The sequence below is a fragment of the Myotis brandtii genome, unplaced genomic scaffold (assembly GCF_000412655.1).
Source record: "Myotis brandtii unplaced genomic scaffold, ASM41265v1 scaffold656, whole genome shotgun sequence".
Taxonomy (NCBI): domain Eukaryota; kingdom Metazoa; phylum Chordata; class Mammalia; order Chiroptera; family Vespertilionidae; genus Myotis; species Myotis brandtii.
Genome location: NW_005370548.1, coordinates 588,929 through 611,133, shown reverse-complemented (window position 1 = coordinate 611,133; position 22,205 = coordinate 588,929). Strand labels below are relative to the sequence as shown.

Sequence of the window (22,205 nt, the reverse complement as noted above, 5' to 3'; positions counted from 1 at the left end):
CCCGGGGTGTCTTTTCGTGTCACTGACCTCGGAAGGGAAATTCTTTGCGGAACTAGATAATTTTAATCGTTCAGGATGTGTTTCGGTCTGCCCACTCCACTGGGGGGTTATTTGGAAAGATGCCAAGAGTGCATTGTTCAACGTCAGTAAATAAGTGTGTGTGTGCGCGGGGGGGGGGGGGGGTTGTGCTTGTCATTACAAAGCAAAATGCGACTCTGCAGAAGGAACTGGATTTGGTTGGATGTCAGCAGTCTTCGCCTCCATTAATAGCAACTTCTAGAGAGGCGATCCCATTAGTCAGTTGGATGGCAGTAAATGAAGGTGCCTCTCATCTCTCCAGTGCTGGTGGGAGAGATTAATGATAAGAACACACACGACACGGGTCTGTCCGGAGGCCCCGCATGCCTCCGGGCAGGGGGATAAAAGCTTGTTTTCTTGAAACACAATACAATTCATTGCATTGCATGAGGCTTTCGGTACTGCAGCCAGCGAGTTACTACTGTAATGCAGCCCCGAATGTAGGCGGTTTGTGACACGCCTAGTGTCCGTGGAGGAGTTACAGATGGTTTCAATGAACTCTGATTTTCGGAGTGCCTAGCGATGTCACAGTTTATGTGTAGCACAAGATTATGGTAAGAATCAGCAGCTACCTGTGGAAAAGTGGGTACGTTTTTCTACAAACGCAGTGAGATGGCCACGTTACCCGGATTGTTACTAATTCAATTCAAGAGACATCTCCTTAATATCTACACAGCGCCAGGTCTGGCGGCTAGACTAAACAGAAATGTTCACCAATGACAGTAGTTTGCAACTGTGTTGGATATGACCATACTTGCCTACGTTAACCTTGCCACAATTATAGATGTGGAATAGAGTTGTTTCAATTTTATGTATTTTAAAGTTGAAGAACCAAGAATTTGCTTTTGTAGCACATTCTTGTTTCGTCCAGGCAGAGAAATTTGTTGGGAGCCATGTGGTCTGTGGCAGTTACTCCACCCTGCTGTTGCAAGAGAAAGCAGCTATAGACAATAGATAAATTAGGGTGACTGTTTCCAATAAATTTTATGGACATTGAAATTTGAATTTCATATAATTTTCACATCATGAAATACTCCTATTTTAATTTTTTATTACCTTTTCATTGATTTTAGAGAGAGGAAGGGAGAAGGGGGAGAGAGAGAGAGAGAGAGAGAAAGAGAGAAATATTAATTGGCTGCCTCCCATATGCAGGTGGACTGTACACACCCCGACTGGGGATTGAACCCGCAAACCCGGTATGTTCCCTGACCCAGAATCCAACCCAAGACCCTTCGGTGCACAGGACAACGCTCCAACCCACTGAGCCACACCAGCCAGGGCTCCATTTTAATATTTTTTCAATCATTTAAAAGTATAGAAAGTACTCCAACAGCAGGTTTGGTGCCGAATAATCCAGAATTGTTATGGTGGTGTGTGTTCTCCAAAGGTGAGAATAGCCCAGCCTCTGCATTTATCAAAGAAGCACTTGCATGCGGACGATAGGAACTGATTTGCTGAGACCCTAATTTCCCACGCCAGCTAAAGAGCACTTAGTTGTGCATTGTGTCAGCGTCTTTATCCATCTCTCAGTAGCAGTGTTTTTCATGCAATGCAATGAAATGAATTGTATTCTGTTTCAAGAAAACAAGCTTTTATCCCCCTATGCCCTCCAGCCACTGCCAACACTGGTGATGCTACTTGATAGGATTTAGGTGATGAATTCTCTCTACTAATTTTTACTTTAGAGAAACAGGGAAGACTTGAAGGGGTTGAAATATATTTCATCTTGTATGGAATCCTTTTTTCAACAATCCAGTTATTAGGTATATCTCAGATTTCTCTAGTCTTACTTGTTGGTTTATAGAATAGTGGTTCGCATGCCAAGCTTATTTGGATTATTGTTAAAAATTATTATGTCCTAAATTTCTCTTAATTCCAGTAAAAACCGTCTTAATTTTTAGTGTGCAACTATTTTCTTTATTACATTTAGGAAGGATTTTTGCTGGGAGAGGTGAGACAAGAGGAAACCTTTAGCATCAGTGACTCCCAAATCAGCAACACAGAGTTCCTGCAAGTCATTGGTAAGTGAGTTACACCGACCTCAGAAACACTCTCTGTGTATGTACGGTTAGTCTGTTCTTTGGCCCTTGACTGATTTTAATCTAAAGATTAGAAAAGTCATAGATAACCACTGTCATTACAATGCCAATTATTTGCACTAATAAATGATGTGAAATGTTTGTATAGGTCAGTGTAAGGATACAGTGGCTCGCTGTAGGTGCAGGTATTCTGTAACGCTGTCCCTTACCCACTACCTGACCCGACTTTGACGGATTCTGTGTGCTGTTGCACTTGATAGTCTCTCCAAAACCGCTGAGAACCTCAGATTTGCAAATTAGGGTGTTCCCATTGTCATCATCACCCCCTATAATAAAGGGTGTGTTATGCAGGACCTTTCTGAAGGGTCTGGCATAGTTGTTCACACTTATTTAGCAAATTGTAGAATTTAGTGAGTTGTACAGCCTTTGTCAGTTTGGGGGAGATTTTTGGGGAAGACTGAGTATTTATAGATGCACTGACTCAGTTTTTTAGCTGCACGTCAGTATCATCAAACAGCATATCCTGACACCCAGAGAAAAGCAGGAGGCATTTTATTCATCTGTGCAGCCAATGTTCACTGAAGTGTAAGGCATGTGCCGGGCGGTGCGAGGAGCATCCAGATGCATTTCTGCCTCCCAGGAGTGTGGGAGGATGAGGCAAGTCACAGAAGTGCCGGCAGCACAAGATGAGTGCTGTAAGAAAGGAGCCAAGGCCATCCCATAGATCAGAGGGGGAAACTGCTAGTGGGTGAAATCAGGGAAGACATCATGCAGGAGGCAAACTCAGGGCCAGGGTGTGCATTCAGAGGAACACAGCAAGGAGGGCATAAAACACACAGGGGCCCTGGCCTGTGTCTGTGACCAAAATGCAGTGTGTGTGCAGGTGAGAGTTTGAAATTCTGCTGGAAGGTCAGGTCTTATTGGGGCAAGCCATCAATTTCAAGCCTGTTCTGATAGCCTGGTACATGGATGGGCGGCCAGGGTGAGGATTGACGTAGGGTCGGATTGGGGGGGAAGAGGCTGAACTCTCTCCTATGGTTTGATAGGACCAAAACTATAAAACCTGCTCCACAGCATCGACTGCTAAATAAAGACGTGCGGTGTACGGGTATAGCTGTTCTGTCATTGAGGTTTTGTCCTTGTTTGTTTTGCTTAGTTCTTTAAAATCCTGAAGTGGAGAAATTGGTTTCATTGGACATCTGTGCAATTATTTATTGTTTGCACTTGAATTTCAAAATTAATTTGATAGATGAAGGTTAAAATGCCAGATTTAGTTAACTGACAGCAAACCATATAAGAAAGAGCTCTCTTATCCAGCATAATGACAAAAATAGCATTTCTGATTAATATTCTAGCTGTTTATATTTACCTATTTATTTGAATAAGTTATCTTTTTTAATTGATCTTAGAGATGTACATATGTAAAATGGAGTATTACACAGCCATAAAAAGAGTGAAATCTTTGGATCTAGAGAGTATTATGTAAAGTGAAAAAAGTCAGACAGAGAAAGATAAATACAAACAAACAAAAACCAGAAACAGATTCATAGACACAGGGAAAAATGATGAATGCCAGAGAAGAGGAGGGTGGAGGGGTGGGCAGAAAAAGGGATTCGGAAGTACAAACTTCCAGTTATAAAATAAGTCGTGGGGATGTAACGTACAGCATAGGGAATAGACTCATTCATATCGTAATAACTATGCTGGGACAGATGGGGACTAAACTTCTTGTTGTGATCACTTTACTCGTAAAGTATATAAAAGTTGAATCATTATGTTGTAAACCTGAAACTGATATAATACTGTATGTCAACTGTACTTTTAAAATGAATACATAAAATCCATATCCTATGTAATAAGAGGCTAATATACAAATTGACCGAACAGCAGAACGACTGGTTGCTATGACGTGCACTGACCACCAGGGGGCAGATGCTCAATGCAGGAGCTGCCCCCTGGTGGCCAGTGTGCTCCCACAGGGGGAGCGCAGCTCAGCCAGAAGCCGGGCTCATGGCCGGTGAGTGCAGCGGTGGTGGCGGGAGCCTCTCCCCCTCCGCAGCAGCACTAAGGTTGCCCAACTGACAACTCCTGGGCTGCAAGAGGGCACAGGCCGGGCTGAGGGATCCCCCCAACCGAGTGCATGAATTTTGTGCACCGGGCCTCTAGTTAGAAAGTAAATGTAAACCAGTGGAAAACCTGGACTGACATGAAACGAAGTAGTTTCCACAGCAATACTGTGAGGAACTGTCCTGGCATAACTTAACCTCCAGAATTAGATCCTTTAAGTAAAATAAATTGGCCAAATACATTATTTGTTGAAAATGTGTGAATTCATGCACAGACACCTTACCTGACTCTCTACAATAAGGGGACTTTATATAGAATATCACATTTTGCACACGAAGTGCCTGTCTTGTCTTGAATACACATTCATTTTAAGCTGCGCCAGCTCACTCGAAGCAGAGCCATCCCAGACAGCAGCAGAGCGCCCGAGTTAGTGAGCTGGTGTCGTGGCAGTCACCTGGAAGAATGGAGAGGAAAGTGGGGGATGCGGGGCAGACACAGGAAGACCAGCAAGAAGAGCAGCACCTCCCGGGGAGATTGTGGGGACGTGTGTGCCGAGACGCCGTACACACGTGACGAGGAGTCTGCCATGGGGATGCGCTGGAGGCGTAGGGAAGTCTAGGGTCCCAGTGAGGCTGCCCTGCCAAAGGTCTGCCCCCAGCTAATGTGCCCACCTACTCCATTCCTTTGGGCAGCTTTACCTGTTGGCGACCACCTCCCCGTTTCTCCGCGGTGTGCTTGTTAGGTCCTGCAAGAAGTCTTACCCGGGAAAGCTGTATTTCACCTCTTTAGGAAATGCCGCGCGGTGTCTAGAGCATGTCTTCAGAGTGCTTCTAATCCAGGCTGAAAATCATGAAAGACGTCTGCTGGGAGGACTGATGACAGGAGTGTACTCGGAGTTCAGCATTTACTCTAGGGATTTTCTTAAACAAAATATTCTTTCCTGTCAAGTAGAAGATGTGTTTTTTTTCCCCCTTCTCCCTGAGGTAATGTTTTTGCTACAGATGTTTTACATCCTAATTACTAAAAGTATCTCTGAAATACCTTGGGAAGGTACACTGTATCATTTTGGTGATAAAAGAGGGCATGTTTCTCGATGAGGTTTTCTTACTTGTATCGCAGTGTCAACAGCCGGCTGAGCAAATGAGCTCCTCTCCCCTGAGGAAGCATCGCGTCTGCGCATGTGTTTTGGCAGCCGGACCAGGACAGGGTTAATCGCCACGTCGTTTAGGGTTGTGGTTCCCTTTTAATTGAGTGAACATTGCAGCCTGTAAGTCTGGGCTGTGACATTGAAGGTAAAGTGTCGCTGTAAGGAGAACGCTATTAGCAGAATGGAATGCTAATTGGTCTCATGTCTCATAAAGCAAACCAGACCCGAGCCCCCTGATGAGCTGGAAGAAATTGTTCCCTCTGGTTAGTCACCGCCATCTTTTCAGATCTGCCTGGTAAATAGCGGTTTCCCTTGGTGCTGGCCATCTTTGAAAGGGTTAATAGACTTCCAGAGTTTCCTCCCTTCCCTTCAAAACACAGGCCCACGTTGTTGTGAGCTAGTGGGTCATTGATGGGGCAGTGCTGCAGGCCCTCTCCCAGGCTGTCCTCACAGCTCTTACCCGGTCGGTGGCTCCTGCCCCCTATGCTGTACCAGGTGAGACCGAGTAAGGGGCCTGGCTGCCCGCTCCTGAGTGAGCATCACGCAGACAGATGGGAAGCCCGGTCGGTGGCTCCTGCCCCCTATGCTGTACCAGGTAAGACCGAGTAAGGGCCCTGGCTGCCCGCTCCTGAGTGAGAGCTCTCAGGTGCGTGCGCATCACGCAGACAGATGGAAACGGACAGGTGGGAACGGCTGCTGTTCTCGTCACGTGGTTCTGAGAAGGTGTCCCTGAGTGGAAATGTTGAGGAGATACAGCGCTTCCCCGTGTGCACACTGCACCTGTTGGAACGAGGAAAACTCTCTCGCTCATTTATATTATTATTTTAGTCCTCACCCAAGAACATTTTTTCATTGATTTTAGAGAGGAAGGGAGAGAGAGAAACATTGATTGGTTGCCTCTCTGACAGGGGATCAAACCTGCAACCTAGGCATGTGCCCTGACCGGGAATCGAATCCACAACCTTTTCAGTGTACAGGACAAAGTTCAACCAACTGAGCCATCTGGCCAGGTGAAAAATCCTCTTTTTATTGTCTGAGATTTTCAACAACTACTGTATACGTGTGTGTGTGTGTGTGTGTGTATTTCCTGGGCTATTTTATATGATTAACTAAGATGTATTTTCTCTTTCTGATTACAGAAATCCATAACCATCAGCCTTGTTCAAAGCTTTTTAGGTAAGCCACACCCTTCTTGGTAGCTTTAGCTCTTACTAAAAGACGAATTGATTAAAAACGAGTGAGTGTATGCCTATAGCTGATAATGGCTAGAAAGTCCCAAGTATGACTGAGGGCCTCCAAGTTCACCTATTTGTTGAGTGCCAGCGTGTGTGGCACTGTTAGGTCAGGGGAGGAGAGGGGGAGACCTTGCTTACCGCCTGTCCTTGCGCCAAGTGCCAAGCCTGGCCTCGGGGATTGAGAACGGACGCTTCCCACCAGCCTCCCCGCTTCCCATCAGCCTCCCTGCGAGGCTCTTCAACAGGGAAGGAAGCTCGTTGGGACCACCTACAGGTGCAGTGATTGAAAGGTGTTTTTAAGGGGAATAAAAACTGTTCAGTAGCCAGAGAAAACATAAGACTTCCTTTTGGTGTTTATTTAAGTTGATATCCACCAGCTGCATATTATGATCAACTGAAAGAGAAAAAATGGGAGGAGAGATGTTCAGAAGGGAGATGGCAAATGACAGAGATATGGGAGGGAGAGGGGGCGGGGTGGAGGGAGAAAACGGCCAGTATTTCCACACCCGCCTTCAGCTCCCCAAACCCCACCCAGGCCTCTGCCTCTTTCCTGAGCCCCAGACCCTCCTGCTGAGGCTGTCTGAGGAGGATATCTCCGTTTCTTAAGATTCCCCAGGCCTGTTCTCTGCCTTCCCGGAAGCAGGCAGTGCTGCTCCCACTGTTCAGTGCGGGCTTCCTGGTCAGCACTTCCTTCTTTAAAAAATGTACATATATATATTGATTTCAGAGAGGAAGGGAGAGAGAGACACATCAATGATGAGAGAGAATCATTGATTGGCTTCCCCCCTCTACTAAGATTGAGCCTGCAACCCAGGATGTGCCCTTGACTGGAATCGAACCTGGGACCCCTCAGTCCGAAGGCCGATGCTCTGTCTACTGAGCCAACCAGCCAGGGCAGCACTTTCTTCTTCAAACACCTGCCAGCTCCTTGCACCCGCTGTCCTGCCATGTGTTCCCTGCAGCCTCCTCCGACCCTGCGCATTCTCAGCTGGCAGGCACCGGCCCCGTACCCCAGCCCCTGGGGAGTGTATTGTGTCTCACTCACACAGACACACACACACACACACACACACCCACAACAACCCCTACACCCCTACCCTCACTATTTCAGAGTTCTGTCTTCATGCACGATGGCCTGGGGAGTGTATTGTGTCACACACACACACACACACACACACACACACACACACACCCCTACACCCCTACCCTCACTATTTCAGAGTTCTGTCTTCATGCACGATGGCTACCTGAGGACGAGGTCTCGAAGGAGCCCAGTTGTTCATCTGTTCTGGATTTACACAGAACCGAGGGAGGAGTGGGCAGCAAGATGCACAACTAGCAGTTCATTTGAGAAGAATCTCAGAGCAAACAAGATTATTGAGGCCGCGCCCACGCAGTGGCTGTGTCTGGTCCGTGAAAGTGCCCATGTGGCCCTCACTATCCAGAGCTGTGCTAGGCATGCCCGGCCTTGCCCTTCTGAGGAATTCCTCAAAGCATTGTCGGCAAAGACACCCCAGACAAGAACTGAACTCAACTCCGATCATAGACTCAGAATTCTTAGAGCTGAAAGCAACCTTAGACATCACCTGTCTACTCCAGACTCTGCTTTGCAAAAAGGGGCATGAGGGGCATAGAGGGTTAGTGACGTGCTCAAGGTCACTCAGTGAGAAGCAGGCCTGAGCCAGAGCGGAGCCTCCTGACTCCCGGTTCAGTGTTCTCACTGTACCTTGAACTCCTCCCTGCCTTATAAGGCCTGGGCTTGTGGTGGGAGGAGGGGGGAAGGGCAGCATTCCTAAAACCCGACCAATCGTGGTAGGAAAGCCACAAATCATGGTGCGTGGCTGCTCGGCACAGGGCCCTGGTCAGATGGGTCTGCTTTAGGGGTGGGCGCATTCAGTTTGAAGCTAGCCAGACCTGCCTTCAAATCAGCTCTTACTCCCAGCGCCGGGATTTTGGGCAAGCCACTTGTCTTCAGTATCTGTAGCCACAAGAATGGGAGTCAAGCTTGTTGACTTGTTGGGCTAAACTAACACCTCCCATCATTGAGGCAAGAATGGAATAAAATAACACAAGGAAGCATGCGGTGGGGTTTCTGGTGAGGCATTCAACAAGTGCTCACTTCCCTTCCTCCTTTCTCAGAAAAGAGCTTCTGCATTCTTTTGTTTTCATAAGGAAGTGATTCTTAGAAACAGGGAAAAGCTGTCGCAGCCCACGTGTTTATACTTAGTTGCTGTCGCACCTCCCACTGGGGAAGTGATGCCCTTTGTGTGTGACAGTGTCTTGAGTATTCCGTGATGCCAAAGATACCTCCTGTCAGTAAAACATTTAGATTGATTTCTCTTTCTATACCTAGTGACGGCAATTCTATCTCTATAACCAGCATAGAATTGGGCTAGATGATCTATAGACGCATGTAGCTAAGCATATCCATGTCACAATACCATGTGATTTTAATACAATATTGTTTTCTCTTTTGAAAAAAACAGTTTTTATGACTACGCAAGCAAAGTTAACGAAGAGAGTTTGGACAGGATTCTTAAAGACCGGAGAAAGGTAGGCTACATTTGTTGCCCGTTCCGATTTGGAAATCACTCCTTATCTCATCACCGCGCTTAAAACAGAAAGGAATGTAAATGAGCAACGCATTGCTGTCAGTGTAGACGAGTTCTGTTACCTTGAGTGAATTTTACAGGTAAATTACAGATGTGAGACACTGTTTACAATATATCACTAGAAAAAAGTTTAGGTGTTTATAGTATGACTCTTTTATGTAAAAATCAGAAGAAGAAGAAATGAACTATAATCCAAAAATTAATAATAGTTGAGTCGAGGTGGATTTGTCTACTTTGTGATTAAAAAAAAGATTGTAAATATTTAATACACATGCATTAATTTTATGATTTTTACCTTGGTATATAAATTCCAGAAAAATAGATTACACCATCGCTCAGGAAAAAGTACCAATAAAAGTTTTCAATGTGTTAAACAGAAAACAGAATGCCTTTGCTTAGAAACATGTATTGCAATAAAGCTTCTGGAGGATGACCTGTGGGTGAAAGCCCTGGCGGTGGGACTGGGTCCCTCGGTGTCTGCAGAAGAGCATCAGGAGTCAGGTCTCAGTGCCTCTGTGTGGGGGAGGGAGATGGGGAGGGGGTGGGACAGGTCAGAGGAAAGGATGGTGCTCTGGGAGTGATGACAGGCTCAGAGGTGCTCAGTGTCGCCGCCCACCTGGGAGAGGGAGTTAGACTGCCCGGGCCTCCTGGGCCCGCTCTCCCTTCCCAGTGACTTGCCCAAGAGCACGCATTCCGGCTCTCCCAGTCCGTCTTCCTCTCAGCCACGCCTTCCCTCCTCGTCCCGTCGGTTTTCATAGTCCAGATCATGAGTCTTTATACTGTCGACACCTAAGATTTGTCCCGTGAAAATTCTTACTGGAGCACAGCTTTCTAGAGGTCACTCCGTATTAAAGCCTCCAGGAAGGTTTTTGTTTTTTTTAACAGATGACAAAATTTAAAGTGAAAGTAATGAGTAAAGATTATTAAGAGGAAATTCACAAAAGAAAAAAGAAATCCACAAATGGCCAAGAAAGAAATGAAAAGATGTTTAACCTCTATCAGGAAACGCAAATTGAAACAATGTGACCCAGCCCTGGCCAAGGTGGGGCTCGGTTAGTTGGAGCGTTGTCCCTGCACCAAAAGGTTGCGGTCTGATTCCTGCTTAGGGCTCTGGCCAGTTGATAGTTTTTCTTAGCCACTTATTTTTTTTAAAAGAAAGCTGCTTTCATTTTTTTATGACCACCATTGTGTGACTGATGGGGATTTTCAAGTTAATGTTGTGCAGATCTTGGCTTTCACTCATTAGCTCTGTGACTTTGGACAAAACATCTCTATGAGATTTATGCTTTAGAAATGTTTGGGTTTTCTTTTTATTTAAAGAATGTCAGAATTAATTGCTTTAGTATAATCTGAAGCCATGCTTTGTGCGCAGTCGTACCCCTGAGGGCCGGTGCTGTTCCCTGGAGCTCCTTGCCGTGGTCTGAGCTCAGTGGAGACAGCATTACTCGCCTCCCAGGGTGGCTGTGATCATTAATTAAAACATCTGTAACATCGTTAGCTGGGGCCTGGCACAGGGGCTCAGCGAAGCTTGGTTCGCTTCCTTACGTGAAAGCACCAAAACCAAATCTAGATTTACTGTTACTTTAATATGACAATTTTAAATGACCTTACATCTTAAAACAGGATTTCACCCAGTTTATTCAAAGAAAGAAGCTATATGAAGAGTATTTTTCTAATGAAGAATTAAATTGTCTCGACAGCAGAGATTTTCAAACTCGAGTAGCACAAGGAGAAACTCAGGAACTGGCCTGTGAGGTTCTGACTGCAGGTTTGGGTGGGCCCGGAGCATTGGAGCGGCTCCCAGGGCCTGGTACGTCACCTGTCTGCGGATGTCCCGCCTCGCGCATTGGGAGAACTACTCTTCCGCAGAACATGCCAGTTTACTTCCCTTAGGCAGCCGATAGAGCTGACAAAGCTAAACTTTCAAAGGCATTGCATTGAGGTATAATTGCATACAATCAACTGCACACACGTGTGGTGTACACTGTGGTAGGTCTTGATCTGTGTGTACACCTATGAAACCACATCATCAGAAGCTAACGCCACGTCTGTCACTCCAGACCTCCCGGGCCCTTTTCCAATCCCTTCTTCCCCTCCCTAGGCAGCCCCTGAGCTGCTGGGGCTGCTCCATGTCGCTAGAGATCAGTTGTCATGTTCTGGGGTTTTACAGGACTAGAGTCCTGTAGCGTAAGCTCTTATTGTCATCATCACTTTGGTCTGGCTGCTTGCACTCAGCAGGACTCCTGGGGAAGGTGTCGGTGTGTCTGCAGCGGTCGGTGGCTTTGTTGCTGAGCAGGTGTCCAGTGTGTGGCTGCACCGCAGCTCGCTCACCTGCTGATGGGCAGTGGGTCGGTTCAGCTTTGAGCGATTGCACGTCGAGCTGCTTTGAACATCTGTGCGCAGGTGTCTGTGTGGATACCTTCAGACCTAAATGTGAAAGATTTCATGCAGCTTTCAACCCTTTCCTTCTGTTTCTGCTGCAGAAAGTGATCGGGTGGTACAGATTCCGGCGGAACACACAGCAGCAGATGTCGTACCGGGAGCAGGTCCTCCACAAGCAGCTCACCCGCATCCTCGGGGTGCCCGACCTCGTCTTCCTCCTCTTCAGCTTCATCTCCACGGCCAACAGTTCCACGCACGCTCTGGAGTACGTCCTCTTCAGACCGAACCGCAGGTAAGGCCGCATCCCCACCTCACGTCACCAGGACAGATGTCGGCCCAGGCCATGGAGATCTGTGACTTTGAAATGTGCATTTCATAGCATCTGTAAAGAAAAGCTTTTATAATTCTCTTCTAGTGAGTTTTCTTTGTAGTTAGAGAGGGTATTTTTCTGTCAGTTGTATAAATTAAAATTGTTTTTGAATCAAAAAGCGTTAGCAAGATATATTAATTATGCATAAGTGCTTATAGGAATAAACCGCTGGAAATCATCATTTGCTTCTCCATAATCCATTATGTAGAAATACAGTTTTATTGCTCTGGAAGTCTGATTTTAATTGTAAAGCATAGATTTCAGACAGAATTGTAAAATTGATCCACCTACTGGCTAATGAGGGTTTTGCATTGTGAACATCTTAAAAAAAAAAAAAAAAAAAAGATGGCCCCATGGCCATGGGTCTGCTGTGAACGCAGAAAGGCCTCTCTCTGGATTCACCTGCAGTGGAATAAACTGAATCAGTGTCGGTGAGAAGCATCATGGTTAGGGGGCCATTGCAAGGTTGCAGGAATTCCTCAGCAGTGTTTCTTGGGCCTGTCCATCACTGTGGGATGCAGATATCTAAGACGTGACCTCTGCCCTCAAGGACTTTGCAGTCGTTTCCACTTTAAGGGAAGGACCCATCCCTAATCCGTGCATCTCAGGTTGTCGTGGAAGCCGGTGCTGGTGAGACCTGGGAGTCCCCCATGTGCGGCTCCGATTGCTGTTGCCATGGCCCATTCTTCAGCCCGAACAGGGCCTTGAACATGCTCGCTCTCGAATCTTCCCTCAGGTACAATCAAAGGATCTCCCTTGCTATTCCCAACCTGGGCAACACCAGCCAGCAAGAGTATAAAGTGTCTTCAGTGCCAAACACGTCTCAGAGTTACGCCAAAGTCATCAAAGAGCACGGGTGAGGGCCCTGTCCAGTGAACGGCGGGCTTCCTTTCTTTTGTGAAGATGTAAAGGTTTGCGGGGAAATGTGAAGTCAGGTTGAAAGTGAAACATGCAGTGATGCAATTCTGTAGACCGTCACCCTATATATCAAAATTTTATTCTTACTGAAAACATAGTTCACTTTTACCACTACTTTTTTAAAAATCAGTTGCCACAGTTGTTTCTGTAATCGATATAAAAGTGTGGCTAGAGTATGTGTATTTCTGAGATCCTAAGCTGGGGTCACTATTATTTTTTAAATGGTCTTAGTCACGTGGGTTCCTTTTTATTTCTCTTCTGGAAGCCTAGTAGTGTGACACTGTGGCTGAGACACTGTCACCTGGGAGCTCACGTTTAAGACCAGATGAAGGTAGAAGGGCAGGAGAGTCCTTTCAGGTGCATGGCGGCTGTCCTTTCCGTGACATCTTTCCTGCCTGTCCTCTAGCACTGACTTCTTTGACAAGGACGGAGTCATGAAGGACATCAGGGCCATCTATCAGGTTTACAACGCGCTGCAGGAGAAGGTGCAGGTAACCGTTACTTCTCCTTTTAGTCTTACTTGTCTTGCCCGAATGCTCTTAATTTTACTTTAACTTTTAATCTTCCGCCGGAGAAGTGAGTCGTGGTCCACAAGTCAGCGTGTATCTCATGCAGTAGCATCAGAGGGGAGAGGCTGCCGTGCCAGCTGGGAGGCCACCTCCGCGTGGCTGCAGTGGCTCTGAGCACGGTGGCACGCTGCTGCGTTCAGAACTGACCCACTTGTAACAGCGCGTCTTCTAGGGATGCGTGTCCGAGCTTAAGGCAGGCTTGCTGAGAGCACAGCTGTCTCATCAGCTGGACGCTGCGTAGAGACCGCACCAAACTCGGAACAGCCCTGCCTCCTCCCCTCTCATCCACACCCTTGGCCCCAGCGCCTCCATCGAGTGGGAGGATCCCCGTGGAGCCTGTTCATTCCTAGTGTTCATGCAACCACCACTTACGAAAACAGCTCCTACCAGCCAACTACTGAGCCAGGTGCCAACAGCCCTTTCCCATGTTCTTTCCATCTCCTCCGACGCGTTCTTAGGAGTAACTTTCTCTAAAAGTCTTTAAGAACAAAAGAGCTTTGAGGACATGGAGAAAGGAGGTGGAGCTGGAGACACCTCGCCTCGCTCTGGGGAAGAAGGCCCTGGATGGAGGGAGAGTGAAGGCAGCCCCAGAGAGAGGAAGCAGGCCGAGGCCGGCCTGGCCCCAGACAGGAAGGCGTCCACGGCGGCTTCCAGTGTTGGTGTCCCAGTTAGGGCCAGGCACTAGCAGCAGGGGGGCCTTAGTCAGGCTCTGGCCACCGGCCTACTGTCCAGCGCTTCTAGTATTTCTGCGGTGGAGAGAACGTGCAGTGAAAACCAGTTTTTTGTCCTGAATTCATGAACAGGCTGTTTTTATTTATTTGTTTTTAAAATATATTTTTATTGATTTTAGAGAGGAAAGGAGATGGAGAGAGATAGAAACATCAATGATGAGAGGGAATCATTGATCAGCTGCTTCTACCTCCCAGGCATGTGCCCTCACCAGCAATCAAACCGTGACCTCCTGGTTCTTAGGTCGATGCTCAACCACTGAGCCATACCAGCGGGGCCAGGCTGTTTTCAGACTCTCAGCTCTGTCAAGGGACTTCAGAGTGGCTGGCACACATCTCATTGCCGGCTGTAGAAGGCCTCTCTGAACACACCAGCATCCCATAGTGCCCTGGTGTGAATGTTTTATTACACAGATGGACCTCAAATGTTATCTTTTATTAAGTCTTGACTGAAACCTATTTCCTTTTTCAGCTCTCCCTAATTATGAATAGTTTCTATTAAATGAATCTTTTTTATGTTGTCTGATTTGTGATTATTGATTATAAATAAAATTGAAAGCATCTCATTCCTGTCTTTTGTTTATCCTTTGTATGCTAGACTGGTATCAAAAATTCTCTTTTCAGTTCAATAGAAATGAATAATCCAGAGAAAACATAGATCTTTCCCAGCTTACTCTTATTTTTCAAGAATTTATAAGCTAAATAGCATAATCATCTCAACAAAATTAAGAAAGCAAATCGGTGAATAAGTACTGGCCCCCCGGACCGTGGGGACAACGCCTGGCTCCCCCGGCCTGGAATGACTGCTGTGTTGGCCTGGGTTCGCGCTAACTGTTCTGTTGCCATCCCCTCAGGCAGTGTGTGCAGATGTAGAGAAGAGTGAGCGAGTAGTTGAATCTTGTGAGGCTGAAGTGAACAAATTAAGAAGACAAATCACTCAGAGGAAAAACGAAAAGGAACAAGAAAGAAGTGAGTTTCCTATTAATTTTACTAATTGGGATCAGGGAAGCGTCTGGTTTTAAACATCAGATGTACAATAAATTACATAAGTCCTTCTCTAAGCCCTGAGGCAGGCTGAGGGGAGTGGGGTCCACTCTCCTTGGAGCTTTTCCAGAAGGGACGTGCTGCTGAACTCAGTGTGCTCTGCTCAGGACTCAGTGCTCGGCAAACTGCGGCTCGCGAGCCACATACGGCTCTTTGGCCCCTTGAGTGTGGCTCTTCCACAAAATACCGACTTCTGCACATGGGCCACGAAGTTTCAATCACACTGTACATGCGCGCCTGTGCGTGGTATTTTGTGGAAGAGCCACATTCAAGGGGCCAAAGAGCCATATGTGGCTCACGAGCCGCAGTTTGCCGACCATGGGCCTAGGTCATGGGAACAATATTAATGATGACGGTACCTCAGTGAGCTGTTTTTGAAGCTTCAATGAATTCACGTGTAGAAAGATGTTTTGTAAATTCTAAAGCACTATTCAAACATGAAGCAACTAATAGTGATAACCAGTTTCCTGCTTTGTTGCTGTTTTCCAGAACTTGCAGGTTGACCGTGTCATGCACAGGGATGCGAGGCTGGGGAGGTACAGACAGTGACCATGTCTTCTCTTCCCACAGGGCTGCAGCAGGCGGTGGTCAGCAGACAGGGGCCGCCCGAGAGCCTGGAGCCGGCGCTCAGCCCTCGGACGCCGTACCCCGGGTTCGCAGCTGACGGCGGAAGTACACTGGCAGATGCCGAGGCCTCTGACCCCCCACCCCCTTATTCCGATTTTCACCCAAACAATCAAGAAAGTACTTTGAGCCATTCTCGCGCGGAAACAAGTGTCTTTATGCCTCGACCTCAAGCTGTGGGTTCCTCCAGCTTTGCCCCCAACAGTGCTGGACTGAAGTACCCCGGAGGTGGAGCGGGCCTTCCTTCCCAGAGAGCCCCGGGGGACAGCGCGGAGGGGTCGGACGACAGTGATTATGAAAACCTGATTGACCCGACGGAGCCCTCCAGTAGCGAATACTCACACTCAAGGGATTCTCGGCCCACGACACATCCCGACGGGGGCTCCAGGAACGCTCAGACCTCCCAGATTTAACTCCCCAGGAGGAACTCCACTCAGCACTGCTTTCTTAATCACGATTGAGAGAGTTTTGTGAGGACTAACCGGGTGGGAGAACTGGGCTCCCGGGAGAATCCTGGGCACAGAACTGGCAGGGCCTCGCATCCCCAGGGCCTCACCCGGGTGCCGGGGGCAGGTGTCATGACAGAATCATTAAGATAATCAAGTTGCCCTACTTCTGGTGCGATTCATGGATATACTGGTCAATTTAGGCAGAGAAACTTGTCAACAGTGTCTGTTCTTTAAAATAAATTGGAAATCAGAGACTAAGCACAATTAGTCTATAAATGTTCTGTAAATCAAAACTTACCTCTTGCACTATCATGCCTTGAAGTTCACTTTTCAAAGGGAAATGAGTTAGCGGCAGCCTTGAGAGAAGCTTCTTTCTGTGATGAGCCCAGTTCATCTTTGCCAGAAGAGAAATTGTGATAATTCCCAGAAGCCCGATTGGAACAGGCCGGCTGTACCTTCTCTTGTCTGCATGACTGTAAGGTCAAAGAGAGGGCTTAGTTTAACTGTTTTCCACTAGCCTGGTACGTATGGTCACTTAAAATGGTTGCCTTTAAAAACACGTAGAAGTACTAATTACCAGTAAGTAACCATCCAAACAAGTACGTCACAAAAGAAACTCCTGTTTTCTTTGGTGGAATGACAGTCACTGCTGTGTGGCACTGGCCACAGTTATGGTCTCTGTTCTGGAGTCTTAGATGAAGGACACGAGCAGTGGCCACAGAAGGGAGCGCTGTCCCCGAGCTGAGCTTTGTGATGGACAGGATCCGGACACGGGGTCAGCCGTCACACAGACGGCCATGACTCCTCTAGACCGCCTGACAAATCTCAGTGTCAGCTTTATTTGTGGAGGGAAGACGTTTAATAAGCTGTTTGAGAATCGTGGTGAATAAAGATTTATTTTAAGTCTGAATAACCATACTTTTTTTTTAAGCTGCCATTTGGAGGATAATTGTGAATGTTGGACTTCCTGTCAGGATGCTCCTGTGTTTTTATTTAATTACTGCTTGTTTCCTAGTTTGGCCCAGAATGTGTGAAACCACGGAAGACATCCTGAGCCTGTCAGGCTCCTGGCCTGGGAGTGAGGAGGTCAGCCACGGAGTTGCTGCTTCCGAATGTAACTGCCTTCGCTTTGGACTAAAGCCTGGAGGAGGAAGGAGGGCGTCGTGTCCGGAGGCTTAAAGTCCCGGCGTTGGAAAGTAGTTCCATTGTCTGGAGGGGGCTGACTCCCAGGCTCCGGCTCCGGCTCCAGTGCCCAGTGAGACAGTGCGGACTGAGGGAGACGCGGAGCCCGCCCTCCGTTCATGTCCGCTTTGTGGGCCTGGTCCTGCCCTCCAAGCGTTGGCCTCAAACCTCCCCGTGTGATGGGAAACCTCCCAGGCGTGTTCCGGTTTATCAGCTCCCCACCGTGGCCCAGCACCAGGTGAACTTCAGTTAATTCTGTAAGTGCCATTGCCATCTCTCTGTTCATGTTTGACCTTCAGAAATACATTTTATTTTATGCCATACTGAGAGCTACGGTGTACACTGACCAGCAGTTAAATGTGACAATAAAAGCTCATTTAATCCTGGCACCACTGTCTTAACGTCTGTCTCGCACCCACACGGTCTTGCCTCAGTTTACCCATTCTGGCAGTTCTTAGGAGACAATACAGTTTTTAAAGGGCAGAAAAGCTCGTCTCCACATGGGTTGTTTTTTGTGTGTCTGTGTGAGACTGTTTTCAGGGAAATCCAAGAACACAACCTACTTCAGTATTTCTGTTGGTTTCGAGGAGAATGTGTTGAGTATCAAGTAGCAGGAGCACTGGGAGCCCATGGAGAATAGCGTGGAATCTGGGGAAGTTCCCAAAGGCACCTTCCAGGTGAGCACTGAGGAGACTCGGCCTGGACCGCCTGTTGATGGAGAGGCGGCGGGCGTGGCGCTGTCCGCGGGAGCCTCCGGAGTCCCGCTCGCCGTGGGAGGGGCATCTGCTGCCAGCGTGGACGGGGCCCTCCGGGAGCCGGTCCCGCGGGTGAGGGCTCCCAAGTGCACGGTGGCAGTGCTGTGAGCAGGGCCCTAGACTGTGGATGGAGCCTGGTGAGACGCTGCGCTCCGTCTCCAGCACCGGAGGAGAGAAGACGAGCCCTTGGCCTCGGAGCCTGGAGGTGCCCACTCAGGTTGGAAGTGGCTTTTTCAGGGAAGGATCAAAACAAAAACGAAATCTCACTCCCAAACACTCAGACCCTGAGGCTGTACATTTTAAAATCCCACAGAGTAATTCTGTGTTGGTTGAACACCACATTTCTGCCTGCTCGGCCTCTGTAACATCCAGCCTGTGGATTTTAGATTCACAGCTACTACAAACGGTCCACAGCGAGGGTAGCAGGTATTGTGGACTTCACAGTTCCACCCCAGCTTTGAAGCCAGCTCCCAGATGCTTCTCTTGGGTTCGCGATTTGAATTTACATATTGTTTTTGAAGAAAATGACATCATGTGCATGAATCACTTATTCACTTAAGAAATCTTTGAATGACATCATGAATACTTTCAAATGTTTTAGAATATTTTTAGACCATGTCATCTCTGAAATGATTGAAAGGAGTGAGAAATATTGTGGCATTCCTGACTTTTTAGGTAATTCATCATTTTAGTGTTTGGCAAAATAGCAGAATATATTCAATTCCATGAGCATTAGGTAATAAGACATGTAATAAAGGATTAGGTTCTAGGTCAGTGTGTTTCGCCTGCATGTAAGTTTGTGTGTTTGTGTGGGCACACTGAGGGTGGTGGCAGAGGTGTCACCTTATCAGCACAGAAGTGGGAAGAAGTTTGTTTATAAAAACAAGAAACTTCCCCAGCTGCTTAGAATGTCGGCCTGCGGACTGCAGGATCCCGGGTTCGATTTGGTCAAGGGCACGTGCTTGGGTTGTGGGCTTGATCCCCAGTGTGGGGCATGCAGGAGGCAGCTGATCCATGATTCTCTCTCATCATTGATGTTTCTCTCTATCTCTCTTTCTCCCTTCCTCTCTGGGGGGGGGGGGGGCGGAGAATCAGTGGAAATAAAGGTGTATTTTCTTGCCCTTTGCGTTCACAGACCCCTAGGGGCATGGGGACCGCACAGAGAGCTGCCCCGGGACCTTTAGCCCCTTGGTGCGGAGGCCCCTTGTCTGTCTGCACAGCCAGCACTCGTCCCAGTGCCAGACATGGGGTAATCTACATATATAAAAGCCCAAGTGACCGTTAAGACGGGTCGACCAAATGACCAGTTGCTATGATGCGCACTGACCACCAGGGGGCAGATGCTCAATGCAGGAGCTGCCCCCTGGTGGTCAGTGTGCTCCCACAGACAACCTCCTTCGGTCGGCCAACCTCTCATGGTCCCTCCCCCCGGCCTGCGAACCTCCTGCAGTCCCTCCCCTCGGACTGGGCGAGAGAAGGCCCTGATCAGCCCCGATCACTGGCCAGGCTAAGGGACCCCAAATTTGTGCACCGGGCCTCTAGTTCCTTAATAAATGCTGTCTGAGTTCAGCAAAACACAGAGTAAGCACTTAAAGTCTCCAGGCTTTCGTTTCCACACCTGCACACTGTGGGTGGGACTGCCAGGAGTTGGCTGCATAGTAGTCACCTGGGGTGTGTTTACGCACAGCCAGGCCCAGGCCTCCTGTGATGGCCTCAGCAGGTCTGCTCTGCGGCCCAGATCTCTGTTTTGAAAAAGCTGCTCTTGTAATTCTAATGCATAGCTAGGGCTGGGCCCGGCATCACGTGTCTTCAGCTTTGGGATTTGCTCTTCCTCTCAGTTAGAAGATAATTTTCACTTCTATGTACGTAGCACATTCCACCTCATATGCCAATTATGGGTATTCCTGTCTGGCCCTCTTTCCGATGCTGTAGGTTCCCCAAACATCTGTGGGCTCTGCGTTGCTCCACTCCTGGTACTGACTGCAGGTTTGTTGAACTGGGTGAAGTTAGCAAGCCTCACCCCAGCAGTGTCCTCCTCCCTTAACAAAACCAGCTACAACTCAACTCAACCACCGACTCCTGCGGCTCTCCTTCACTTGCAGGGGACATGCTATGCAGCTGAGGTTCAGGAAGGGGAAGCTGAGGAGCGCAGAAGCTCTTAACATATTTTCCAAGTGAAGTGTTGGTTGAACCATTGTTCTTACATAATAACATGGTATTTAATTTGATCTATACTTGTGTTAATTCCATGTTAGAATGTGTGTTAGGTTTTATAAGCAAATGACTGTTGCAATCTAAACTCCATTTATTGAGGAGTCCTGGAGCAAATAATGTTGCCCTGGGAAGGGGGACTCCTGACAATGTCTATCACAGGAATGGCGGTGAGGGGGTGAGGATACAATGTATCAGTGATTGTGAAAGAGGTTGTCACAGGATGGCGGTGAGGATACAAAGTATCAGTGATTATGAAAGAGGCTGTTGGCAGGAGAGCTAAGTAAGTTGTTATTCTTCGGTGCCCACAGTGCAGCCGCCTACACAGGCTGCTGTATTTATGCAGAGACTCTCAGGATAATACTATGAATAGTTTTTCTAAGTGAAGTCTCCATGCAGGTTTAAAAAACCCAATTAAACTGAGTAACAGCCTTTTACTGAAGCGGAGGTGTCCAATACCACTGCTGGATGCCATCTGACCATGCTAGTTCTTCGTCAGTAACTTAAAAGGCTTCACATTTTTTAAAGTATCCCTATTTTTTAAGGTCTTTCAAATTCTTGAAAAAATATCTGAAGTATGAAAAATGCAAGGCGAGCCCTAACCAGTTTGGCTCAGTGGATATAGAGCGTCAGCCTGCGGACTGCAGGGTCCCGGGTTCGATTCCAGTCAAGGGCATGTACCTTGGTTGCGGGCACATCACCAGTTGGGGGTGTGCAGGAGGCAGCTGATCAATTTTTCTCTCTCATCAATTTTTCTAACTATCTTTCTCCCTTGTCTCTGTAAAAAATCAATAAAATATATTTTTTAAAAAAGAAAAATGCAAGGCAACATGGCGCTGGGAAAAGGCCAAGCCCTCCGGCCGGAAAACTCTGACATACCTGTGGGGTTTCAGCAAGTGGCCAAGTGACTGACTGGCCGAATTCGCAGAAATAAAGGAAACGTGCCCAAGGCACCTCCAGGTAACACTCTGGTTAGAGCTTGTGCTCGGGCATGCTCCTGCAGTATTTTTCCATGGCAGTTACTTATTCTCTGCCTTAAACTTACAATTTAAAGAAGCGTAACCATCTCCAAGTTAGGAAATAGCAGAAAAGAGTTTTGTTTTTTTAAAATATATTTTATTGATTTTTTTTTTTACAGAGAGAAAGGGAGAGGGATAGAGAGTTAGAAACATTGATAAGAGAGAAACATCAATTCAGCTGCCTCCTGCACACTCCCTACTGAGGATGTGCCCGCAACCAAGGTACATGCCCTTGACAGGAATCGAACCCAGGACCCTTCAGTCTGCAGGCCGGCACTCCATCCACTAAGCCAAACCAGTTAGGGCCAGAAGAGGTTTTTTTTTTTTTTTTTTTAAATATATTTTATTGATTTTTTTTTTTACAGAGAGAAAGGGAGAGGGATAGAGAGTTAGAAACATTGATAAGAGAGAAACATCAATTCAGCTGCCTCCTGCACACTCCCTACTGAGGATGTGCCCGCAACCAAGGTACATGCCCTTGACCGGAATCGACCCTGGGACCCTTCAGTCCGCAGGCCGACGCTCTATCCACTGAGCCAAACCGGTTACGGCGAGAAGAGTTTTTTTAAAAATAGTTATTTTATTGAGATGCAATTGGCATATAACGCCATGGCTTTTCGTCATGCATATATGTACATATACGCGAACTACAGATTATAAACAGGAACATACACCCCGCCTCGAAGGTAACAAATAGACGCATAGAATAAACTGACACAAACAACCTGAACCTGTATCGTCCCGCTGTTCGCAACTGCGCGCCGGAGGGAGGAGGG

The 22,205-nt window shown here is 47.4% G+C and overlaps 1 protein-coding gene across 1 annotated transcript in view; it reads left to right on the top strand.

Moving 5' to 3' along the window:
* FAM175B (family with sequence similarity 175, member B) overlaps positions 1–17,833 on the top strand; it is an 18,491-nt gene extending 658 nt beyond the window's left edge. The window contains exons 2-9 of the mRNA XM_005880847.2: positions 2,009–2,099; positions 6,471–6,507; positions 9,053–9,119; positions 11,662–11,852; positions 12,667–12,786; positions 13,255–13,339; positions 15,000–15,114; positions 15,760–17,833. Of these exons, the coding sequence (XP_005880909.2) occupies positions 2,009–2,099; positions 6,471–6,507; positions 9,053–9,119; positions 11,662–11,852; positions 12,667–12,786; positions 13,255–13,339; positions 15,000–15,114; positions 15,760–16,226 (1,173 nt within the window). The 3' untranslated portion in view covers positions 16,227–17,833. The remainder of the gene's footprint in view (positions 1–2,008; positions 2,100–6,470; positions 6,508–9,052; positions 9,120–11,661; positions 11,853–12,666; positions 12,787–13,254; positions 13,340–14,999; positions 15,115–15,759) is intronic.
* Positions 17,834–22,205: the final 4,372 nt, after the last annotated feature.